Consider the following 20,011-nt stretch of genomic DNA (forward strand, 5'->3'; position numbering starts at 1 on the left):
TCTCTCTCTCTCTCTCTCTCAAATAAATAAATAAAAAATCTTAAAAAAAAAACCCCCACAAAGACACTATGTTCTTCATATAAAAACATCAGTACAGATACCTATACTTTCTAGAAAATGCTTATATAGACCCTCTCAAAGAAAAATGCACACCATTATATGGTTTCAGACAAGTTGCTAGGGAAAAACACATCTGGACTGATTCCTATGTATAGATTATTGTCATCAGTACATGTTCCTGCATTCTTACAGATTTGATAATAAACATACAGACTGGCTTGTAACTTAATGTTCCATTGGTTCATCAGCCTATTCTGCAGGTTCATCAGCAGGTTGAGCAGGCTGTGCCTTTCTCTGTGGTCTTTCTTCAAGACCTTCCAGGAATGGAGATACATCATCATCATCATAAATTGTAAACTCCAAGTCTTTACCAACAATTCCAATGGAAACATTCTTTGTAGTTAGGTCCTGTTCTGCAGGAAGTGTCTCTCGTAAGGCACGCAGACCATGTTTAACCAGTTCATTCAAATTGCACTCCATAAACCCAGACATATATCTGTCCAAGTAAGTACGAGCTGATTGAGAATGGGCTCCAGTGGACATGGCTCTACAGTCAAAATAGTTGGCAGATGGACAGGTTTGGAAAATGGGAGGGCCCATATCATCATAACCAGCAATAAGCCGCCCAACACCATATGGTCTCCGGCCATATCGTTGTGTTGGTATCTGGGTCTTGCTTCCAATTAGAGAGATACAAGACGAGACACAGGAAGAGGTCTGTCAAATACAAATCTGGAATCCAAACACTCTTGGCGCATAAAATTACATAACAGTCTAGCATCAGCAGTAAGTCCCGCAATTGAGATACCAATATGGTTGTCAACATGGGGAATTTTTTTCTGGTGAGCTGCAAGCTCTGACTGTGCTCTCTTCAGTGCAACCAGCACTGCATGGGGTTTTGATTTCAGACCAACTGTGGCTGAACCTTGCTTGACAGCTTCCACTGCAGACTCAAATTGATGAATCCTGCCCTGAGGGCTCCAAACAGTGACAGCATTGTCATACTGGTTGCGAAACATGGTTCCGGCGCGGGTCTGCCCGTGGCCTCCTGCAGAGATGCGGGCTCAGGAGGCTATTTCTCATGTTCTAATCTTAACTTTGATATCACAGGCTTGGATAATGAATAGCCAATAATAAGTGAACTCTGCTTTTATGTTCTTTTTTGTCTTATTCCCATTCAGCCTTCAGAAGATCCATATACTAAAATGTGGAACCCCTAAATTATATGTACCAACACTTTATTTTTTAGAGAACTTTCACCCCTTATTCCAGAACTAACTGTATCCTCTACTTTCAGTCAAGACTAACTAAAGGACACATATTTCAGAAAGGGGAAATTCTCAAAAGCCAAGAAGTCCCCCTTTCCTTCCTTTTTCCTTTCTCCTTGTGCTGGATTGGCTGTTTGCAGTCAGCTGTAATGTTGATCTTTTCTATCTCCCCTAAATCTGAAAGATTGGAAGCCTGGGAACCCTATTTCCCAGAACACAAAGCCAGCAAATACCCCAATCTAGATGCTGCCAGTGCCAGACAGTTATGAGAGATGAGGAAGGCAGGGGGAAGCCGAAGCCATATTCTTCCTCTAGCAGCAGATGTGAGATTTTGTGGTGGCCTCTGGGTGGCCTTTCACAAATTGCCTGCCTCAGGAGGCAGTTTCCAAAAGTTCTTGAGCAGTGTGGCAATATATCCCAGAAAGTTAGCTGCAAACCTGAGAGCCAATTATGGGCTTCCCGTACCTTTGCTCCTCTAGCCTTTCCAACTGTTTTATAAGTGCCTAATTGCCTATTTAAAATCCCTTCCTGCTTCAAGTACCCAGAATGGTTTCTGTTTTCCTAACTGAAGGCTGGTTGAGGCGTCCCATCTCCCACTTTATATAAACCTGTGATTAGCCATTCACCTAAGAGAAACACAAGTCTAATTTAGATTACCAGTAACAGATCCCTAACCCATAAGCTGTAAACTCATTGTAACCCCAAAAGTAGCCCTTTTATGTGATTTCCTTTTCTTCTGCCTGGTCTTGGGTAATTCTGTATCAAGAATTATACCACAGAGGCCAGATCTAAAAAATATAACACCAATATCACCAATGTTCCAAAGTGATACCTTGAGGATGGCTACCTCCATTCATATCCCTCTTTAATATCTTCAGCTCCCTTTCACTTTATTTCCCTTAGATTATTTGTAGATATGTTTGATTTATGATTTTGCTAATTCTTTTAAGGGCAGGACTTAAAAAAGAAGATTTTATTTATTCAGTATGAAAGAGAGTGCACACGAGCAGGGGGTGGAGGGGCAGAGGGGAAGGAGAGGGAGAGAGAATCTCAAGCAGACCCTGTGCTGAGTGTGGAGCCCAACACAGGGCTCAATCCCACAACCCTGAGATCATGACACGATCAGAAACCAAGAGTTAGGATGCTCAACCAACTGAGCCACCCAGGTGCCCCTAGGGCAGGACTTTTTATTTGTTCCCTAGCACCTAGCGAATGCTCAAAGATTTTGGTTAAATGTAAAAATAAATATGTGGGTTTCTATTTGCCTTGGAGTAAACAGCAGTTCACACATTTCACATTTAAGTTCACTTTAGCACACATAAGCAGGCCATCAGGTCTCTTCGATTCTCCATTTTGATGAGCAATTCAATTTTATTCCAGAAATCCTTTCCCCTGTATTGATGATGGACTTATAACTACACATTTCACACCTACCTTAGTCTCCTAGATTTTATTTTACTTTTTTAAATATTTATTTTTTTGAGAGAGAGAGAGAGAGAGCACGTGCATGATGGGGGAAGCAGAGGGAAAGGGAGAGAAAGAATCTCAAGCTGACTCCCCATTGAGCGGGGAGTCAGATGTTGGACTCTATCCCATGACCCTGAGATCCGATCCGAGTTGAAATCAAGAGTCAGACGCTTAACAGACTGGGCCACCCAGGCGCCCTTCATAGATTTTAGATGGTCTCCCTAGGTGATTCTAGCGTACGCTAAAGCTTGAGAACCATTTTTTTTTTTTAAAGATGTTATTTGAGAGAGAGCACAAATGGGGGTAGGGGCAGAGGGAGAGGGATAAGCAGGGAGCCTAACACAGGGCTCAGTCCCAGGACCCCGAGATCATGCTGAGCTGAAGGCAGACGCTTAACCGACTGAGCCACCCAGGTTCCGCAAGCTTGAGAACCATTGTAATATGCAAAAACTGAGTTCCTTCTCTGAAATCCCCACACAAGGAGAGAAATCCAAAGAATCCAAAAACTTAGGGTTTTTTCCATGATTCGTATGTGGGAGGTGATGTATAGAATCACAGAATTTTGGATCTAAAAAGGTCTTTATAGATCATTTAAGCCCCTCATTTAGTAAGCCAGCAATCATATCTAGAGTTTCATTGACAGTTTAGGGCAGAACAAAAATTGGAAAGCTGGTATTCTGAATTTCAATTTACTGATTCCTTTAAGATGGTTGTCACGGACATTTGTGTGAGTGGTGAACTGAACAACTCTAAGTATGTTAATCATACTGTGGTCATGCAGATATATTAGTATAATTTTCTAATACGTAGTAGTAAAGTCCTAACAAAATTAGCGTATCAGATGATCTTCCAATAGATGCAAGCTGAGTATCTTGAGGAAGGGCTAGCATTTTCCAATATGTACAAACATGTAACCTGGGCTTGTGATAGGCAGCCTCCCTCCTCCCCACTTTTTCCATATAACCATATGACTAATATAGAATGTGCAAGCTCTAATCTCAGTAACAAATACAACACAGATGGTTTATGGAAATTTGAATTGTTCAAACTTGAAGTTGCTGATATAGAAAAATTTCGTAAAGTTTTTCTGTACAAGACTGAAACTCTCTAAAAAGCTGGCAAGCACTGCGCATTCCAAGACCGGCTGACCCAGTGAATTGCAAACCGTCTTTGTGGATTGGCATGCAAAGGTATTTCATTGTATCCCTAGCACAATGTGACCCACATTCTTACTGATGTCCGCTGAAACCTCCACATGTGATTTTGGTGACCATTGTACTATCATTTGCACTATAAACCTTCAGCTATGATAAAACACTCCCAACTCTTAATCATTACCATTGATAGTTTACCATCTGTTAATTTTGGAGGGAGCACACTCTAAAAAGCACAGGAGAGAATACTGTAAAAATAAAATACAGCATTAGGACCCCAAAAAACCCAACCCCCACAGCAACAGCATCTCCCATCCTAACATTCTTCTTCTGTGAAAACTGGCCTTAAATTACGAGTATTTTAAATTAAGTGATGTGTTCAAGAGAGCATCACTCACACAAAATGCAGCTTCCCTTACTTTAAAATTTTTTCATATCTTTAGGTGACTCTAACCCCTATGCCTATGCCTGAAAGACAATGTGTAAAACTGGAAGGAGCCCTAGGGGTTTCCAATTTGGTATCACATTTAGTAGTCCACCAAGGGGATAGAATTCTCTGGTAAGTATCCCAGAAGTCAGATCTGTGCTTGCACGTTTTAAATTCTTTTTAGTACACAGTGAAATGGATCATCATGTAGAATAACACGTTGGTTATTTTTACTCCAGGTTCTAATAGGGCTTAAGATTGTCTCCAAGTCACCTTCATGGGTGTCTTCACAGGCTTACCTTCACTATGGCTATTCAGTCAATAAAAAGAGGGCGAGCATTCTTCTCCCCGACCCCGAATGATTAAAGGATTAATGGGCTAATAAGCACAAAACACTTCCAACCTCATGAAATTAGTCTACAGACCCAGGACATGGCATGCCCTATCATATGTGGGGTGGCATCAGCAGCCGAACAGAGCTATATCATTTGCTCCCATGTCTCTCCCACTGCCCGCCTCCTGATACTGATGCTGCTTTCTTCAGCCAGTCCTGGATCCTGGGTCATCCAACCATGGCCTGGGCATGTGCGCAGCATGCCCAGTAAAATGGGGCAGTGAAATTTCTAAATTTTGATTGTTAGTATATTTAAAAAGCATCAAAGGGCCAATTGTGAGGGCAATGAGAGCTTTGTTAGAGGCTTACGTTTATTCTATGGTTTAGTGTTGTTTGTATTTGGAATTACATAAATGGGGGCCATAATTGTTTCAGTGCTTAGTGTTTCTAAAGATCACATCATGGCCCAAAGTCTACCACTCACTTTAAAAAAATTTCACCAGGGCGCCTGGGTGGCTCAGTCGGTTAAGCGACTGCCTTCGGCTCAGGTCATGATCCAGACGCTTAACCGAGTCCCGCATCGGGCTCCCTGCTCAGCAGGGAGTCTGCTTCTCCCTCTGACCCAACCCCCTCTCATGCTGTCTCTCTCTCTCATTCTCTCTCTCAAATAAATAAATAAAATCTTTAAAAAAAATTTCACCAAAAATCTTCAATTTATTTCCAAAAATTCTTTCTTTCCAAGCAGGCAGTCCTCACAAAGAACCAAATTCCGTTACCAACACAGATATATGAGAACACCTTGGGCAGTGCTACAAATCTAAGAAAATTAAATCTTGTTTGGCTAGGGGGTAGCCCATGTTTTGAGTCAAGGTTTTTAGAACCATCCTCTCAATGACTTGCAGGTAAGCTTGGGGTCCTAGGATTTGAGGAAAAATGTTCTTTCTTCATTTTTTCTCCAACTAAGAGATGGCTTGCCATGCCCTGGGTGAACCTTGTGATGGTTGCCACTCGTCATTTCCAAATACACACAACTTCTCTACTCTTGCACCATCTCTGAGATATGTGTGTGCATATAAAAACAAAAGCTATATATTTCCATCACGAATTTCCACACTTGGATCCCCTCCAGACACTATTCTGAATATGACATTCTGCTGCAGGGTACTAAAAATGGTGCTTTCCTCAAATAAAACCTTTAAAGATCCCTTAGTAGCTATTCAGGGACTGGAATTCAATTTCAATCCTCCACCCTTTGGCCAGCTGTAGATTCAAAATACTTACATAAAACATCAAGAGAGTATGTACTTCATGGCAAGTCTGATTTTTCTTCTGCAATAGAACTGTGTGTTATAGTTACCACAGACTATATTTTTACTTAGAAAATACACAAAGCAATAATGTACCTCAACAAGAGAGAACAAATTATTTTATTGGTAGCTTTGATAAAGCTTCAGATAGAACCACTTACTATGTGGAGTTTGTGAAATCTACACCTTCCAATCATAATACTCTCTATTTTAGGCCATTACATCTAAAAAGCATGACTTCTCAAATCCTTTTATTACAAGTAGTTCTCGCACATAAATGTTATATCACAATAGCAAAAAAATGTAAACTTCTTTTGCAAACTACATAAATACTATAATAACTGCCTTGAAGTTATTCTTATTTTAAAATCAGAATATATTCTAAATGATTTACATAAAAAACTCTGGTCAGTAGCCTATGTGTATGACACTGTTTTTTTAATGACTTGCCTTTCATGTTGCTTACTTAGTTCTTTGAAGGAGAAAATTTTAAAATTGAACTCAGATCAAAATTCAGTCCAGAAGTAAGACAAGTACCAGAAATATGTCGCTAACTGTGGGCAAAATATGAAACGTGAAAATTATTCCACATACTAAGTCTGACAAGCCACCAGTGGTATGGAGGTAACTGATAATAAGGACTCAAGTCAAGCTCATATTTGATCCTATGTGAAAGGAATTCAGCCAACTTATCAATATACCTTTTACTCTGCCATATGTCTGTATGTCTGTTTGCAAATGAATCACCTCTTTCTCTTCTTTTAGAGCACAACAGGTCATTTCTACAGCTATAGTCCTAGACTGAACAGTCTAGATGGCCAGTGAATTTATTTCACCATCACTGTCCTTGAGGTCTTTAAATACAAACTAGAAATGTATAAACATACAGGTGTGTATACACATCCCATGCACACTTAGACGACCACATCAAGGCCTTTTTTTCTGCTTCAAGAGAAGTTTCTAACATTTACCTTTTTTTGTTATTAACTCAATCTTCTTCCTCAGAATGTTCTTTTAGTTTTAAAAATCAAGTCAAACCTAGAGCCCTTACTGATTTGTTATTCTGAGATTCCTATTGAACACCTAGCTACTGGCCATGGTTTCTTTGAGGAAACAAATATCATAGCTGAAGCCATTTTCAAAATTTTAAATGCATGCAGAAAGAACTACACAGGCTTCCCAAGCAGCTTTATCAAGTGGCTCAAGTAACATTATTATTTATCTTGGCCTACGCCCTTTATCAACAACATCCTTTTAAAACACAAAGAGAATGGCTACAGGATGGCAGCAGGGCCCAGAATGGTGCTCCGAGCGGTTCCGAGGACATCCCTGAGGGTCCCACTGTGTGGTCTTCCCTCTGTTGTGCATTTTCTCCAAATGCATTGTGTCCCCTCTTTACTGCCCATGCTTTGAAACTATGTAAAATAATTTTTTTAAAAATCCACCAGCGATTAATTTAGACCTGAAATAACACTGTAGGTGGGCGTTGTTGGAGACAGGTAGCCATTCTTCACAGCTCCTTTCCCAGAGGAGGCCCTGGTGGGCGGAGGACACCCGCAGCTTAGGAACTGTTCTGGTTGCAGACCGTGCCTTGGCTGGCACTGTCTTCCTTATACTGGCTGCCCGGGTCGCTCCTGCTGAGGATGGTGGAGGGGATGCGGGAGGGACGTCTGTCTGGGTTCTTCTCCTGAGAGAAGCAGCAGATCATCTTCTTCATGGTGCTGTACATGTCCTCGTCCTTGTAGGAGTAGATGATGGGGTTCATGACGGAGTTGAGCAGCGCCAGCAGCAGGAACCACCTTTTCACGTGCTGCACGCCACACCGTGTGCAGTTCAGGCCGTCGAGCAGCAGAACTACTAGGCCCGGGGTCCAGCACACAACGAAGGCCCCTGCGGGGAGACAAAAGGAAGCAGGCTGCTTACTGAGGTTCTTCTGGCCTAGCTTTCAGTCAGTGGCTTCAAAGGTCCTTAAGGATTTGTTTTGACAATTGCAAAGCAAACTTCCACCCTTCCTCTGAGCACGTGAGACCTGGGCTCCTTAGAGGCCAACAGCTGGGCACCCCCCTTGACTGTTCACCATGTTCTATTTCAACTCCTTATCTGCTTACCCGGGGCTCGTCATGAGGGGTTCACATTTACCTCCCACTTACTAAGCACTCCACATGCCTTATCTCCGTCAGCTCTCTGAACCACACTAGGAGGCTGCTGTAGTCATCACCCATGCTTTGCAGATGAGAAAACCAAGGCCAAATGCCAGGAGGATATGTGGGAAGGCCTCACACCTTTAGCCCAAGGCTCCACTGTTCTCTACCTCAGATGTTCTAAATGCTTTCCTGACAAGAAGACACACTGCATCTATGGCTTTTTCCTAGTCTCTTAACTAAGTCACCTGCTCACAAATTTTCTTCTTTATAAATCCATGTTGATACTGAGTAAGCACTAGTATTCTTTGTGACATAGTCATAGGCCATCTGCTTAATTCTCTGCTTTGGATTAAGTTTTTTGTTCTTGTTGGTTGTTATCAGAAATAAATCTTCCTGTTTCATGATGAGATAGCGATGTGCTTGTAGCAAATTTATTTATTTAGCACAATTTTAGCACCAACTGCACATGAAGGGTAGTGTCTTCTGAGTCACTAGACATCTGATCATACTTAGCTTACCACTAAAGTTTTCCAACATGTTGTTCCTAAAATATGAGGCATGAGTTCAGTATTCCCCTACTTTGTCACCATCACCTTGGATAACAGTGAGAGCTCACGTTTATACCATGCTTACTGTGAGCCAGGCACTGGTGTAAATACTTTCCTTTATTAACTCATAGAACCACACTACGTGGTAGGCATTATTATCATCCCCAGGAAGGGAGGTGCAAGGAAAGTTAAGTAACTTTCTCACCATCAAACAGCTTGTAAGGGACATCTAATTTTGAATGTTGGCGGTCCTTCTCCAGAGGCTGTGTTCTCGGCTACTGTGTATGTGACCTATTCTCCATACTGTGATATGGTTTCTTTCCCCCAAAGTCCTTATCATTTCTAAACGCCCTTGCTTATCCATTCAGTAAATATTCCTTGTGAGCTTACTGCACTAGACAGTAAATGAGGCAAAGACTATGCACTCCAGGAGCTAAAGTGCTAATGGGGAGACAGAATAAACAAGCAAGTCTGTAAATCACAGCACCAACTAGTTATTCTTACTGGTTAGAATTAGTCCTGGACGGTATTCCTCTTGTCGCTTTATCTTCGTTCTGAGAGATACACTAATAAGCAAGTCAAGTCAAGAAGTATAAAAAAGCTGTGCAAGGCCATAAAATGCCATGAGCCTTGGGGTCCGACAGGTGTGCCCAGGTCCTCACTTTATGAGCTACAAAAATGAGGCAAATCACTGCACTTTTCTGAGCCCCCATTCCCTCACTATTATTATTTTTATTTATTCATTTGAGAGAGAGAGAAAGAATGCATGAGCATGAGTGGGGGGCAAGGGGCAGAGGGAGAGGGAGAAGCAGACACCCCGTTGAGCAGGGAGCCTGACAAGGGGCTCTATTCCAGGACCCTGAGATCAGGACCTGAGCCGAAGTCAGAAGCTCAACCGACTGACTGAGCCACCCAAGCACCCTCCCATTCCCTCATTTGTAAAATAAAGGCAACAATTCCGACTGTGTGGGTGGTTGTGAGGGGTCAGAAGTAATGGAAAGTGGTGCCCAACACTGAGTTGGGTTCACTAAGTAGTGGTTATCATGAGATGCTCTGTCAAAGACATTGGCCAAATTTAGATATTTAGGAGTTATCAGGAGGGTTTAATTCCCCATTTCATAATTACAGCTCACCAATCGTTCCGTTTTCGCTCCTTTCTATTATTTTTGATCTGGGAGACCCATGTTATCTGTCTGGGGTTTGGTTTCCTAAACTATAAATTGAGGACATTAGGCAAGTTCTGGGTTTTTTCCAATTTGGGGCCAGGAGACCTTATTGGGTATGCAGTCAATTTAATGGGTTTGGACATGTTTGGAGATTTTTAAATGCAAGAATGGAATGGAATTGCTCAGAGTATATGGCACAGACCAAGGGAAGTTTTCTTTCATGCAACTTTCATTTCAGTTTTACATACTATGTTCATGTGAGTATTGGTTATGAAGCAAACTATTATTTCTTACTGTTGGGCTTTGTCAAAAAGTTCAGAAAACACTAGTTTAGATAATCTTGAAGGCCCTCTCCAGCTTCAATGGTCTGTATTTTCCCTAACAGTAATACTTTTGTTCTCTACTCCTCCCGAGAGAGGGTTACTATGTTGTCAAGAGGCAAGAACTAGACAAACCAGACATCAAAAGCTGTCCCTCCCCATTTTGATGCAAAGACTCCTTTCTGTGTGAAACTGCCTAATTCCAAAGAAATCACAGTGGGCAAGAAACAACAAATGTTGGAGAGGTTGTGGAGAAAGGGGAACCCTCTTACACTGTTGGTGGGAATGCAAGTTGGTACAGCCACTCTGGAAAACAGTATGGATGTTCCTCAAGAAGTTAAAAATAGAGCTACCCTTTGACCCAGCAATTGCACTACTGGGTACTTACCCCAAAGACACAGATGTAGTGAAAAGAAGGGCCATATGCACCCCAATGTTCATAGCAGCAATGTCCGCAATAGTCAAACTGTGGAAAGAGCCAAGATGCCCTTCAATAGACGAATGGATAAAGAAGATGTGGTCCATATATACAAGGGAATATTACTCAGCCATCAGAAAGGATGAATACCCAACTTTTACATCAACATGGATGGGACTGGAGGAGATTATGCTAAGTGAAATAAGTCAAGCAGAGAAAGTCAATTATCATATGGTTTCACTTATTTGTGGAACATAAATAGCATGGAGGACATTAGGAAAAGGAAGGGAAAAATGAAGGGGGGGGAATCGGAGGGAGAGATGAACCATGAAAGACTATGGTACTCCGAGAAATAGACTGACGGTTTTGGAGGGGAGGGGGGTGGGGGTATGGATTGGCCCGGTGATGGGTATTAAGGAGGGCATGTACTGCATGGAGCACTGGGTGTTATACGAAAACAATGAATCGTGGATCACTACATCAAAAACTAATGATGTATTGTATGGTGACTAACATAACATGATAAAAAAATATATAAAATATAAAATTAAATTAAATTAAAATAAAATAAAATAAAATAAATAAAATAAAATAAAAATAAAATAAAATAAAATAAAATAAAATAAAAGACACACACACAAAGAAATCCCAGTGGGAGAGTTCCAACGTCCTTGTGTTAATGGGGAAGAGGGAAAAATATTGATTAACTTCATACTTCATTAAATACGCATGTCAAAATTTAATAGAGTATATAACTTCCAAACCAATGGAAGGGAAAGGATGGAACCAAAGGGAAGGAAAGTAAGATCTCAATATAAAAAAAGGAGGGGGGAAAAGTCAAACATAGAAAAGTGGGACAAAGAAAGAACAAAAGGAGATACTGGAAATGAATCCAAATATACTGACAATCAAACTCAATGTTAATTGTGGTATTATTTTTTAAAAATAGGTGAATCTAAACAATTTGATGTCTAACATTACCTCCATATGTGGTAAAAAAAAAAAAACCATAAGGAAAAGCAAGATGATTGACATGAAATTTATGATACGGTTATTTCTCCATAAGGAGGGTGGTCACTGGGGCAGGTCCACATAGACGATGCTGAAGATATTGGAAATGTTCTATTACATTGGATGGCAGGTACATGGGCATTTTAAAGCTGGTTTTTTTATTCTTTTAAGTGTTATTCTTTATACTATACATATGTTGTTTATAATTTTGTCTGAATGATATTATTTCACACATACACATGTTAAAAGAGGATAAAAGTAAATTGCCAATATGCTTTCCTAAAAACTGTTTTTAAAATCATTTTTTTTAAATCATAAAAGCTTTCCCCCCCCCCCCCCCAGAGCAAAATTCTGGTTTAGATTAGTCCAGGGGGCCTAAACACTCTAAATAAAGTCTCTAAAATGATGTCTTGTTTTTCACAATGCAGTAATTCATGTATATTTTCCATCTGCATTGAATTACATACAGTAATTCATTCAAACACTTGACAAACTTTTCACTGAGCAATGATTATATATGCCAGGCACTGTTCTAAGAATTCATGGGAATTATCCATTTAATCTTCATGGCAGCCCTAGGAGTATTATGAACACTACCTAATAAAATACTAATGCTACTCTCTTTTTAAACCTGAGGAAGCTGAAGCACAGAGAAGCGAGGTAATAGGCTCAAAGGCACAGAGCTGATAAATGCAAGAGCCAGGATTTGAACCCAGGCAGCCTGGCACCAGAGGCTGTGCTCCCGTCCACGTGCTAGGCTGTTCAGCAATGGACAGAGAATCTTATTACTAAAATGAGCGATGGGGGAGGGAGAAAGGTACTTCTGGCTTTTAGAGTCCCATCTGTGGTATGTCACATCTGACTGTGAAGCTACATATATAACAATTAAGTCATGCTTTGGTTTGCTAGCATAAAGGTTTTCTGTTGGGGGAGGAAGGGAGGGAGGGAGGAAGGGGAGGAGGGAGGGAGGGGGAGGGAGGGAGAAGTGGGGAGAAGCGGGGAGAAGGGGAGAGGAAGAGAGGGAAGGAGGAAGGGGGTTGGAAGGGAGGGAGGGAGGAAGGGGGGGAGGAAGGGAGAGAGGGAGGAAGGGGGGGAGGAAAGGAGAAAGAATTCCAAGAAAAACATAGGCTGGCTGTAGGAGTAAGAAGAAACAAAAATCTGCTGACCTTTCCTTTATACTGCTTCCAAGAACAACAGAAGGCAAGTCTTCTTTGACAGAGCTGCCCAGACACTCTCGGCTGCCAGAGAGCCCGCTCTGGCATGCTGTCTGAGGTGATGGCCGCACACGGGGCAGTAACTCAGGGAAAGACACTGTTTCCGGACTCCTCCACCGGGCAGCCACCTTCCCCCACCGAACATAGCTCAGTAGAGATGCAAAGTTCATCTAACACTTCATTCTTTGTGGGGGGAGGGGGGCCTTACTGTATGTCGGCAGCTAGATATGAGGCCCCCCAAAACGATTTAGAAGGAGAAGAACATGTCAGGAATGGTTTTGGCCTTGGGAATCTGTAATCTCGGAGAAATTCTTCGAGAATACAGGGGATGTCATAAACAAACAGATGGGCAACGGGCCTATTTCTTACAAAGGGGGCAGATGATGGATCCTGGGAAATATAGATCAGTCAGTCCCCTATCAAGTTCCAAGAAGTTTTGGAAGAAAAAACTAATGGAAATGTTTTTTGAGTATTTAGACTCAATGCTCAGACCATGCCCGCTGGGTAACAAGCAGAGGTTTCAAAGAGAAGTCATGACAAGTCCTAATCTCCCCCCACCCCTTTTTTTTTTTTAATCAGGCAATCACAGATAAGGGTGGATCCTAGGTGTCTATTTGGAAACCAGTGGAAAAAATCAAGTATGTTCCTCTTGGAGAAGAAAAGGCTTAGGAAAGACACCATGTGCTAACTGTCTCAAAAGCCTGAAAGGCCATCAAATAGAAAGAGGATGCGCAGACTTGTCCCAGGCCATTCCAGAAGGTCACCCGGAAACAGAGGGGAACAGGGGAAAGTACAAAGGGGCAAAATTTGGATGTAAGAGTTCTTTCTAAGTAAATGAAGATATTTAGGAGGGGAACTTGTTGAGTGGGCAGAGAGCCTCTCATCAGCAGAACACGTCCTTTGCCTGGATCATCCTGAGATGTACAAAAGGAAGGCATTTTTCCTAAAAGAGAGATAGGGTTAAGTGGTTTCTGAATTATTTTCCAACCACATTCTACAAAACTGTGAATTTCGACTCCCAATAGAATTCAAACAAATTTGACTTGTTTGTTTCCCGGACACAATTATCAGACGGTATGGTTAAAAACTGATGGAGATGAAAACTTTGAGCTAGCTATTCCCAAACTTGGCTGGTCATCCGAATTACCAGGGGAGATTTTAATAATGCAGATTCCCAGGGCGCCTGGGAGGCTCAGTCAGTTAAGCATCTGCCTTCCACTCAGGTCATGATCTCAGGGTCCTGGATGGAGCCCTACCACCCCACCTCAGGCTCCCCGCTCAGCAGGGGTGGCGGGGGGAGTCTGCTTCTCCCTCTCTCTCTCCCTCTGCCTCACCTCTCACTCATGCGTATGCACTCTCTCTCTCTAATAAATAAATAAAATTAAAAAAATAATAATGCAAATTCCCCGGTCCCACATCAGACCCAAGAGTTAGAACCTCTGGGGTGGGATGTGGAAATCTGTAGGATGAAAAAGTTCCCTGGTTGGTAATGATGCACAGCCAGTTCTGTAAACCATTTCTCTATGCTGACTCAAAAGGGTTTATTCAAGCCATCCTGTCAGCAAAATTGTAGACTCCATACAGACTTAGCAAAAAGTCATGGAAAAGAGAGAGGGGGCAGAATTCTTTAAAATAAGCAAATAAGCATCTCTAGAGATCAATACCTTCAGCTTCTATTTGGAAAAATGTTTGAGCACATCATATACATAAATAAATGTATGAACGCTAGCAGTACAACTAGACCACAGGCAAGGCATGCACGTCCTCCTCGGGCCTTTGTCTGTTCTCTGGTTTGCCCTGCGAGGAACGCCTTCCCGCCTCCTAATCTAAGGTCTACTTTTCTTTCCAAGCTTAGCTCAAATTCTGCCTTCTCCACTGGACGTCTCCCATTGTCCAACCCACAGCGATCACTCCTTCCTCTCGACTCATGGGGCACTTTCCCCATACAATAGCCACACGGCACTGAGCACATCACCTGCTTACTTCACTCTAACATCACCCAAGAGCTCTGGGCTCGGGGCGATACAGGCACCGGTCATTTAAGACTCACAGCCCTGTGAGGCTGTCACTCTTACCATTAGCCCAATCTTGCATACAGTGATTTAAGTAGTGATTTAAGTAGAAGTAGCTCAAGAGTTTGTCTTGGGTCCAGAAGCCAACAAATAGAAGAGTCATAATTTGAACGCAGGCCTGACTCCCCCATCAAACTCGTGGGCACTGGGCTCAACTGGAGATAGTTTTTAATACATACATCCTCTTTCTCAGGCCTGTTATAAGCTCCCTAAGGATGTGGGCTGTGACTCATCACCAGTCTGTATCCTCAGAACTAAGTATGGAGCCCCACACTCAGTAGCAGAGATGAGGCAGTTGAAGGTGAGTGAGATTTCTAAGAGGCCTCACGGGGCCAGGTACCGCACCAGCTGCAGCGTCTGCTGTTGTTATGGCGTCCAGTCCGAACCTGGATGCGATGTGTGACAACTCTGACTATGGTCAAGGAAAGTGTCAGGTGAAGTGACAACCAGTTGAGTGAGCGGAGTGTTGACGGTTAAGACCAGCCGTGCAGAGGTGAGACACAGCATGATGCACTGGGGGAATTCCAAATAGTTCAGGATGGTTTTAACCCAGAGAGGTGATTGAGTAAGTAGGGTGAAGTCTGAGATGACCTGGGTGGGGCAGACCCATGTTGCCTATTCACGGTCACCTTCACACCACACCCCCCTACCCCCATACACTATAAACACACCCAGACACCTCTGAGCAAGGGCCCTGCGCACAGCACTCAGGAGTTTGGATTTATTGTAAAGATCAGACCCCATAGCCTTTGCCCTCAGATGTCCATTGTATGTAATGAATTAACTTCTCTTCCAAGCATATAGAATGGTAGGAGTCATACATTAACCTTAGGAAGATAAAGAAATAGTTCTATGTTCCATGGTTCATAAAAGAATCCCATTGAGAAAGGCTAGATCAGAGGTTTTTCAGACTCAATTGCAACTCATTAGTGAGCTGTGAAATCAATTTAGTGGGTTGCAACCAGCAATTTTCTAAAAGATGAAATAGAACAGAACTGAAAACATCAGAGTGCATCAAGTATAGTAAGGGTGCGTTCATGAAGCTTGTTTCAGTTACACGTAAAACGGTGTGTGTGTACTAGGCCATGATACAGAAGGTACACTATTTTTTTATTGTGAGTCCTGATTTAAAAAAAAAAAGTATAAGCCACTTTTACAGATCAGTGATTTTTCAAATCCGTTTTCTAAAAAGTAGAGAAACACTTCCCAAGGGAAATCTCTTGTTAAAGTTCAAAATCAAAGCTTCTCTGACTAAAGAAAGAGATGAGGAGCAGGGGGTGAGGAGGAGTTGAGTAAAGCCCTTGAAAGCAGAATCCACACTCCGCTTCACACTACACCTCCGCCCTCCACATGTGTACACACACTGAGGCTCCCTTGGGAGCGCCGCTGACCCCTGCTTGAAAACTACTGTAGAATGGTAGTTCTTTGAAGGTTTTTAACCGGGCATGGTAAGTCATTCTTCTCCCTTTTTAAAAAAAATTTTTTATTTAAATTCAATTTAGTTAATATGTAGTGTATTAATTTCAGGGGTAGAATTTAGTGATTCATCGGTTGCATATAACACCCAGTGCTCATTCCATCCATTGCCTTCCTTAATGCCCATCACCCAGTTACCCCATCCCCCCTCCCAACTCCTCTCCAGCAACCCTGTTTGTTTCCTAGAGTTAAGAGTCTCTTATGGGGGTGCCTGGGTGGCTCAGTTGGTTAAGCGACTGCCTTCGGCTCAGGTCATGATCCTGGAGTTCCAGGATCGAGTCCCGCATCGGGCTCCCTGCTCAGCAGGGAGTCTGCTTCTCCCTCTAACCCTCTCTCCTCTCATATGCGCTCTCTCTCTCTCATTCTCTCTCTCAAATAAATAAATAAATAAATAAACTTAAAAAAAAAAAAGTCTCTTATGGTTTGCCTCCTTCTCTGTTTTCATCTTATTTTTTTCCTTCCCTTCCCCTATGTTCATCTGTTTTGTTTCTTAAAATCCACATATGAGTAAAATCATATGGTATTTATCTTTCTCTCTTTTAAGATTTTATTTATTTATTTTACAGAGAGAGACACAGCAAGAGAGGGAACACAAGCAGGGGGAGTGGGAGAGGGAGAAGCAGGCCTCCCGTGGAGCAGGGAGTCCGATGCGGGGCTCGATCCCAGGACCCTGGGGTCATGACTTGAGCCAAAGGCAGACGCTTAATGACTGAGCCACCCAGGCGCCCCACTCTTACTGACTTATTTCGCTTAGCATAATACACTCTAGTTCCATCCATGTCATTGCAAATGGCAAGATTTCATTCTTTTTGATGGCTGAGTAATATTCCAGTATCTCTCTCTCTCTCACATCTTTATCCATTCATCTCTCAATGGACATCTGGGCTCTTTCCATAGTTTGGCTATTGCAGACATTGTTGCTATAAATACTGAGGTGCCTGTGTCTCCTGGAATCACTATATTTGTATCCTTTGGATAAATACCTAGTAGTGTAATTGCTGGGTCATAGGGTGGTCCTATTCTCAACTTTTTGAGGAACCTCCATACTGTTTTCCAGAGTGGCTGCACCAGCTTGCATTCCCACCAACAGTGTAAGAGGGTTCCCCTTTTCTCCGCATCCTCGCCAACCTCTTTGTTTCCTAACTTGTTAATTTTAGCCATTTTGACCAGTGTGAGGTGGTATCTAATTGTGGTTTTGATTTGTATTTCCCTGATGCTGAGTGATGTTGAGCATGTTTTCATGTGTCTGTTAGCCGTTGGTACGTTGTCTTTGGAGAATATCTGTTCATGTCTTCTGCCCATTTCTTGACTAGATTTTGTGTTTTTTGGGTGTTGAATTTGATAAGTTCTTTATAGATTTTGGGTACTAGCCCTTTATCTGATATGTCATTTGCAAATATCTTCTCCCAGAAACATGACAGGGACGTCCACTCTCACCACTGTTGTTCAACATAGTACTGGAAGTCCCAGCCTCAGCAATCAAACAACAAAAAGAAATAAAAGGCATCCAAATTGGCAAAGAAATCAAACTTTCAAATCAAACCTGGGATCGAGCCCCATATCGGGCTCTCTGCTCAGCAGGGAGTCTGCTTCTCCCTCTCCCTCTGCTCCTCCCCCCCTGCTCATGCTCATTCTCTCTCTCTCTCTCAAAAAAAAAAAAAAAAAAAAAGACTCCACCAAAAAAATTGCTAGAACTCATACAGGAATTCAGCAAAGTCGCAGGATATAAAATCAATGCACGGAAGTCAGCTCCATTTCTATACACTAACAATGAAGCAGAAGAAAGAGAAATTAAGGAATCGATCCCATTTACAATTGCACCAAAAACCATAAGATACCTAGGAATAAATCTAACCAAAGAGGTAAAGAGGTATACTCTGAAAACTATAGAACACTTGCAAATCTTTTATTTTAGAGCAAAACTTTCAGTGCCCAGGACTAGAGGTAAGGGAGCTCGAAGTCTGCTCCCACCTGCATCAGAACCACCCGGGGAGGCGGGGGTGGAGGGGGGGGCTCTTTAAAATTCAGATTTCTGGGCCCCACCCAGACCTACCAAGTGAGAAACTGATGAAAATAAGATCTAGGCATCTCCAGGTTGAGCTTGCTCCCTGGGGAAATGCTTTCGTATAGCAAAGCATGAGAACCACTGGGCTAGGCAGGAAGACTCACCTGAAGACTGACTAAAATTCAGGTGAGAATGATAAGGATGGGAAGAGCAGCGCTGGCGGGGATGGACAGAAGCCGATAGTTATTAGCAAATAGTAAGGAGGAAGAAACTGGAGGACTTGATGAGAACTGGCTGTGGGAACTGAGGGAGAGGTGACTGGGTTGCACATGGTCAACCAAGTTTGATAGCCAAGCAGAGAGGCAGCGGAGGGACAGGTTTAGAAGGTGGAGACCGTGTTCAGTTTTAGGCCTCAGGTCAGTGGAGTACCTGTGGCTCCTCAAGCCAGAGACTTGTAGAGGGCAGGCAGCCGGCACTCTGAGAGCTCCAAATTGAAATGCTGACTTGGGAGTCATCAGCAGTGGGTGGGCACTTAGGCCATATGTCCTTTCATTAATAAATATTTACTAAGCAATCACCTACTATGTGCCAACTACTAAGAGGGAATATTTTCGTGATGATTACATTTGGATAACAAATTCTAATTTCCTTCTATTGCTAAGTGACTGGTCAGTTACATTGACAAGAAGCAATTAGGTTTTATTTTAATGAGGCACTATGTTCTTTCAGTACCTGTTTAAGAGACTCACTAATTGTCCAATTAGACTATAAATGAGCTTTCCTCTGGTAATTAAATAAACTAGTTTCAGTGCTATACTCAAAAACCAGTACGATAAGTTTAGTGTTAATTTTTAAAGCACAGTGAATCATATACTAGAACGTGCAATTAGTGCTGAAATGATATTTAATGACTGCAATTTAAGGTAATCAGAAATATCAAATTCAGGAATGTCTAACACTTTGGAAGATAGAATTACAAATGAAAATATTGGTGACAAATGAAATCAAAGATCTTTCCAAGTCCCTAATCAATATCATGTTAGACAGTCTATAAAAGCCCTCCTCTCTTATTTGGAAGTTTTCAAAATAGCTCAAAAAAATCCTTTGGTTAATACTTCATCTCCACAATATATAGGAAAACAGAAAGAAGAACACCAGTCCATCTGGAAGAAGGGCCTCTCGCTAGAATGTAATTAAGATAGTTCAAGCATTCTTGGGGTTTTGGTGACAGGATGTGCAGAAGATGAAGACCTCAAGGTGCGTGAAACCTGTTCCTCAGGACTCATACTTTTTTTTTTTCCTGTTCCACTGGTCAGACTTGGATCCATAATTTCATCTGTTTAAAAATTCACACATGCAATTAAAAAAAAATCCTGACATGTGAGCGGCACATAAATAAAACATCTGGAACAATAAAAGCAATCACTCACACAGAATAGTCACACTCTGGCACATGGACTACTCATTTCATCAAACAGGAGGATATATTTTAAATATGTTCACTCTGTTATTCTTTGTTTCTAGTCCAGGAAAAAGTGGCAGGGCCCAGGCAATAATGTTAACCTAGTAAGCCGCAGGGCTGTCTGATTTACTAAAATAGAAAATTATAACTCTACATAA

General features: G+C 42.0%; 1 protein-coding gene and 1 pseudogene across 1 annotated transcript in view; both read right to left on the reverse strand.

The window, feature by feature from the left end:
* Positions 1 to 285: 285 nt before the first annotated feature.
* LOC113912736 lies at positions 286 to 1,079 on the reverse strand (annotated as a pseudogene).
* Positions 1,080 to 6,119: 5,040 nt separating this feature from the next.
* The window catches only part of LPAR3 (lysophosphatidic acid receptor 3), a 75,639-nt gene continuing 61,747 nt past the window's right edge, over positions 6,120 to 20,011 (reverse strand). Inside the window, exon 3 of the mRNA XM_027619895.2 lies at positions 6,120 to 7,907. Within this exon, the coding sequence (XP_027475696.1) occupies positions 7,579 to 7,907 (329 nt within the window). The 3' untranslated portion in view covers positions 6,120 to 7,578. The remainder of the gene's footprint in view (positions 7,908 to 20,011) is intronic.

The sequence above is a fragment of the Zalophus californianus genome, chromosome 4, assembly GCF_009762305.2.
Source record: "Zalophus californianus isolate mZalCal1 chromosome 4, mZalCal1.pri.v2, whole genome shotgun sequence".
In the NCBI taxonomy this organism is placed as follows: Eukaryota; Metazoa; Chordata; class Mammalia; order Carnivora; family Otariidae; genus Zalophus; species Zalophus californianus.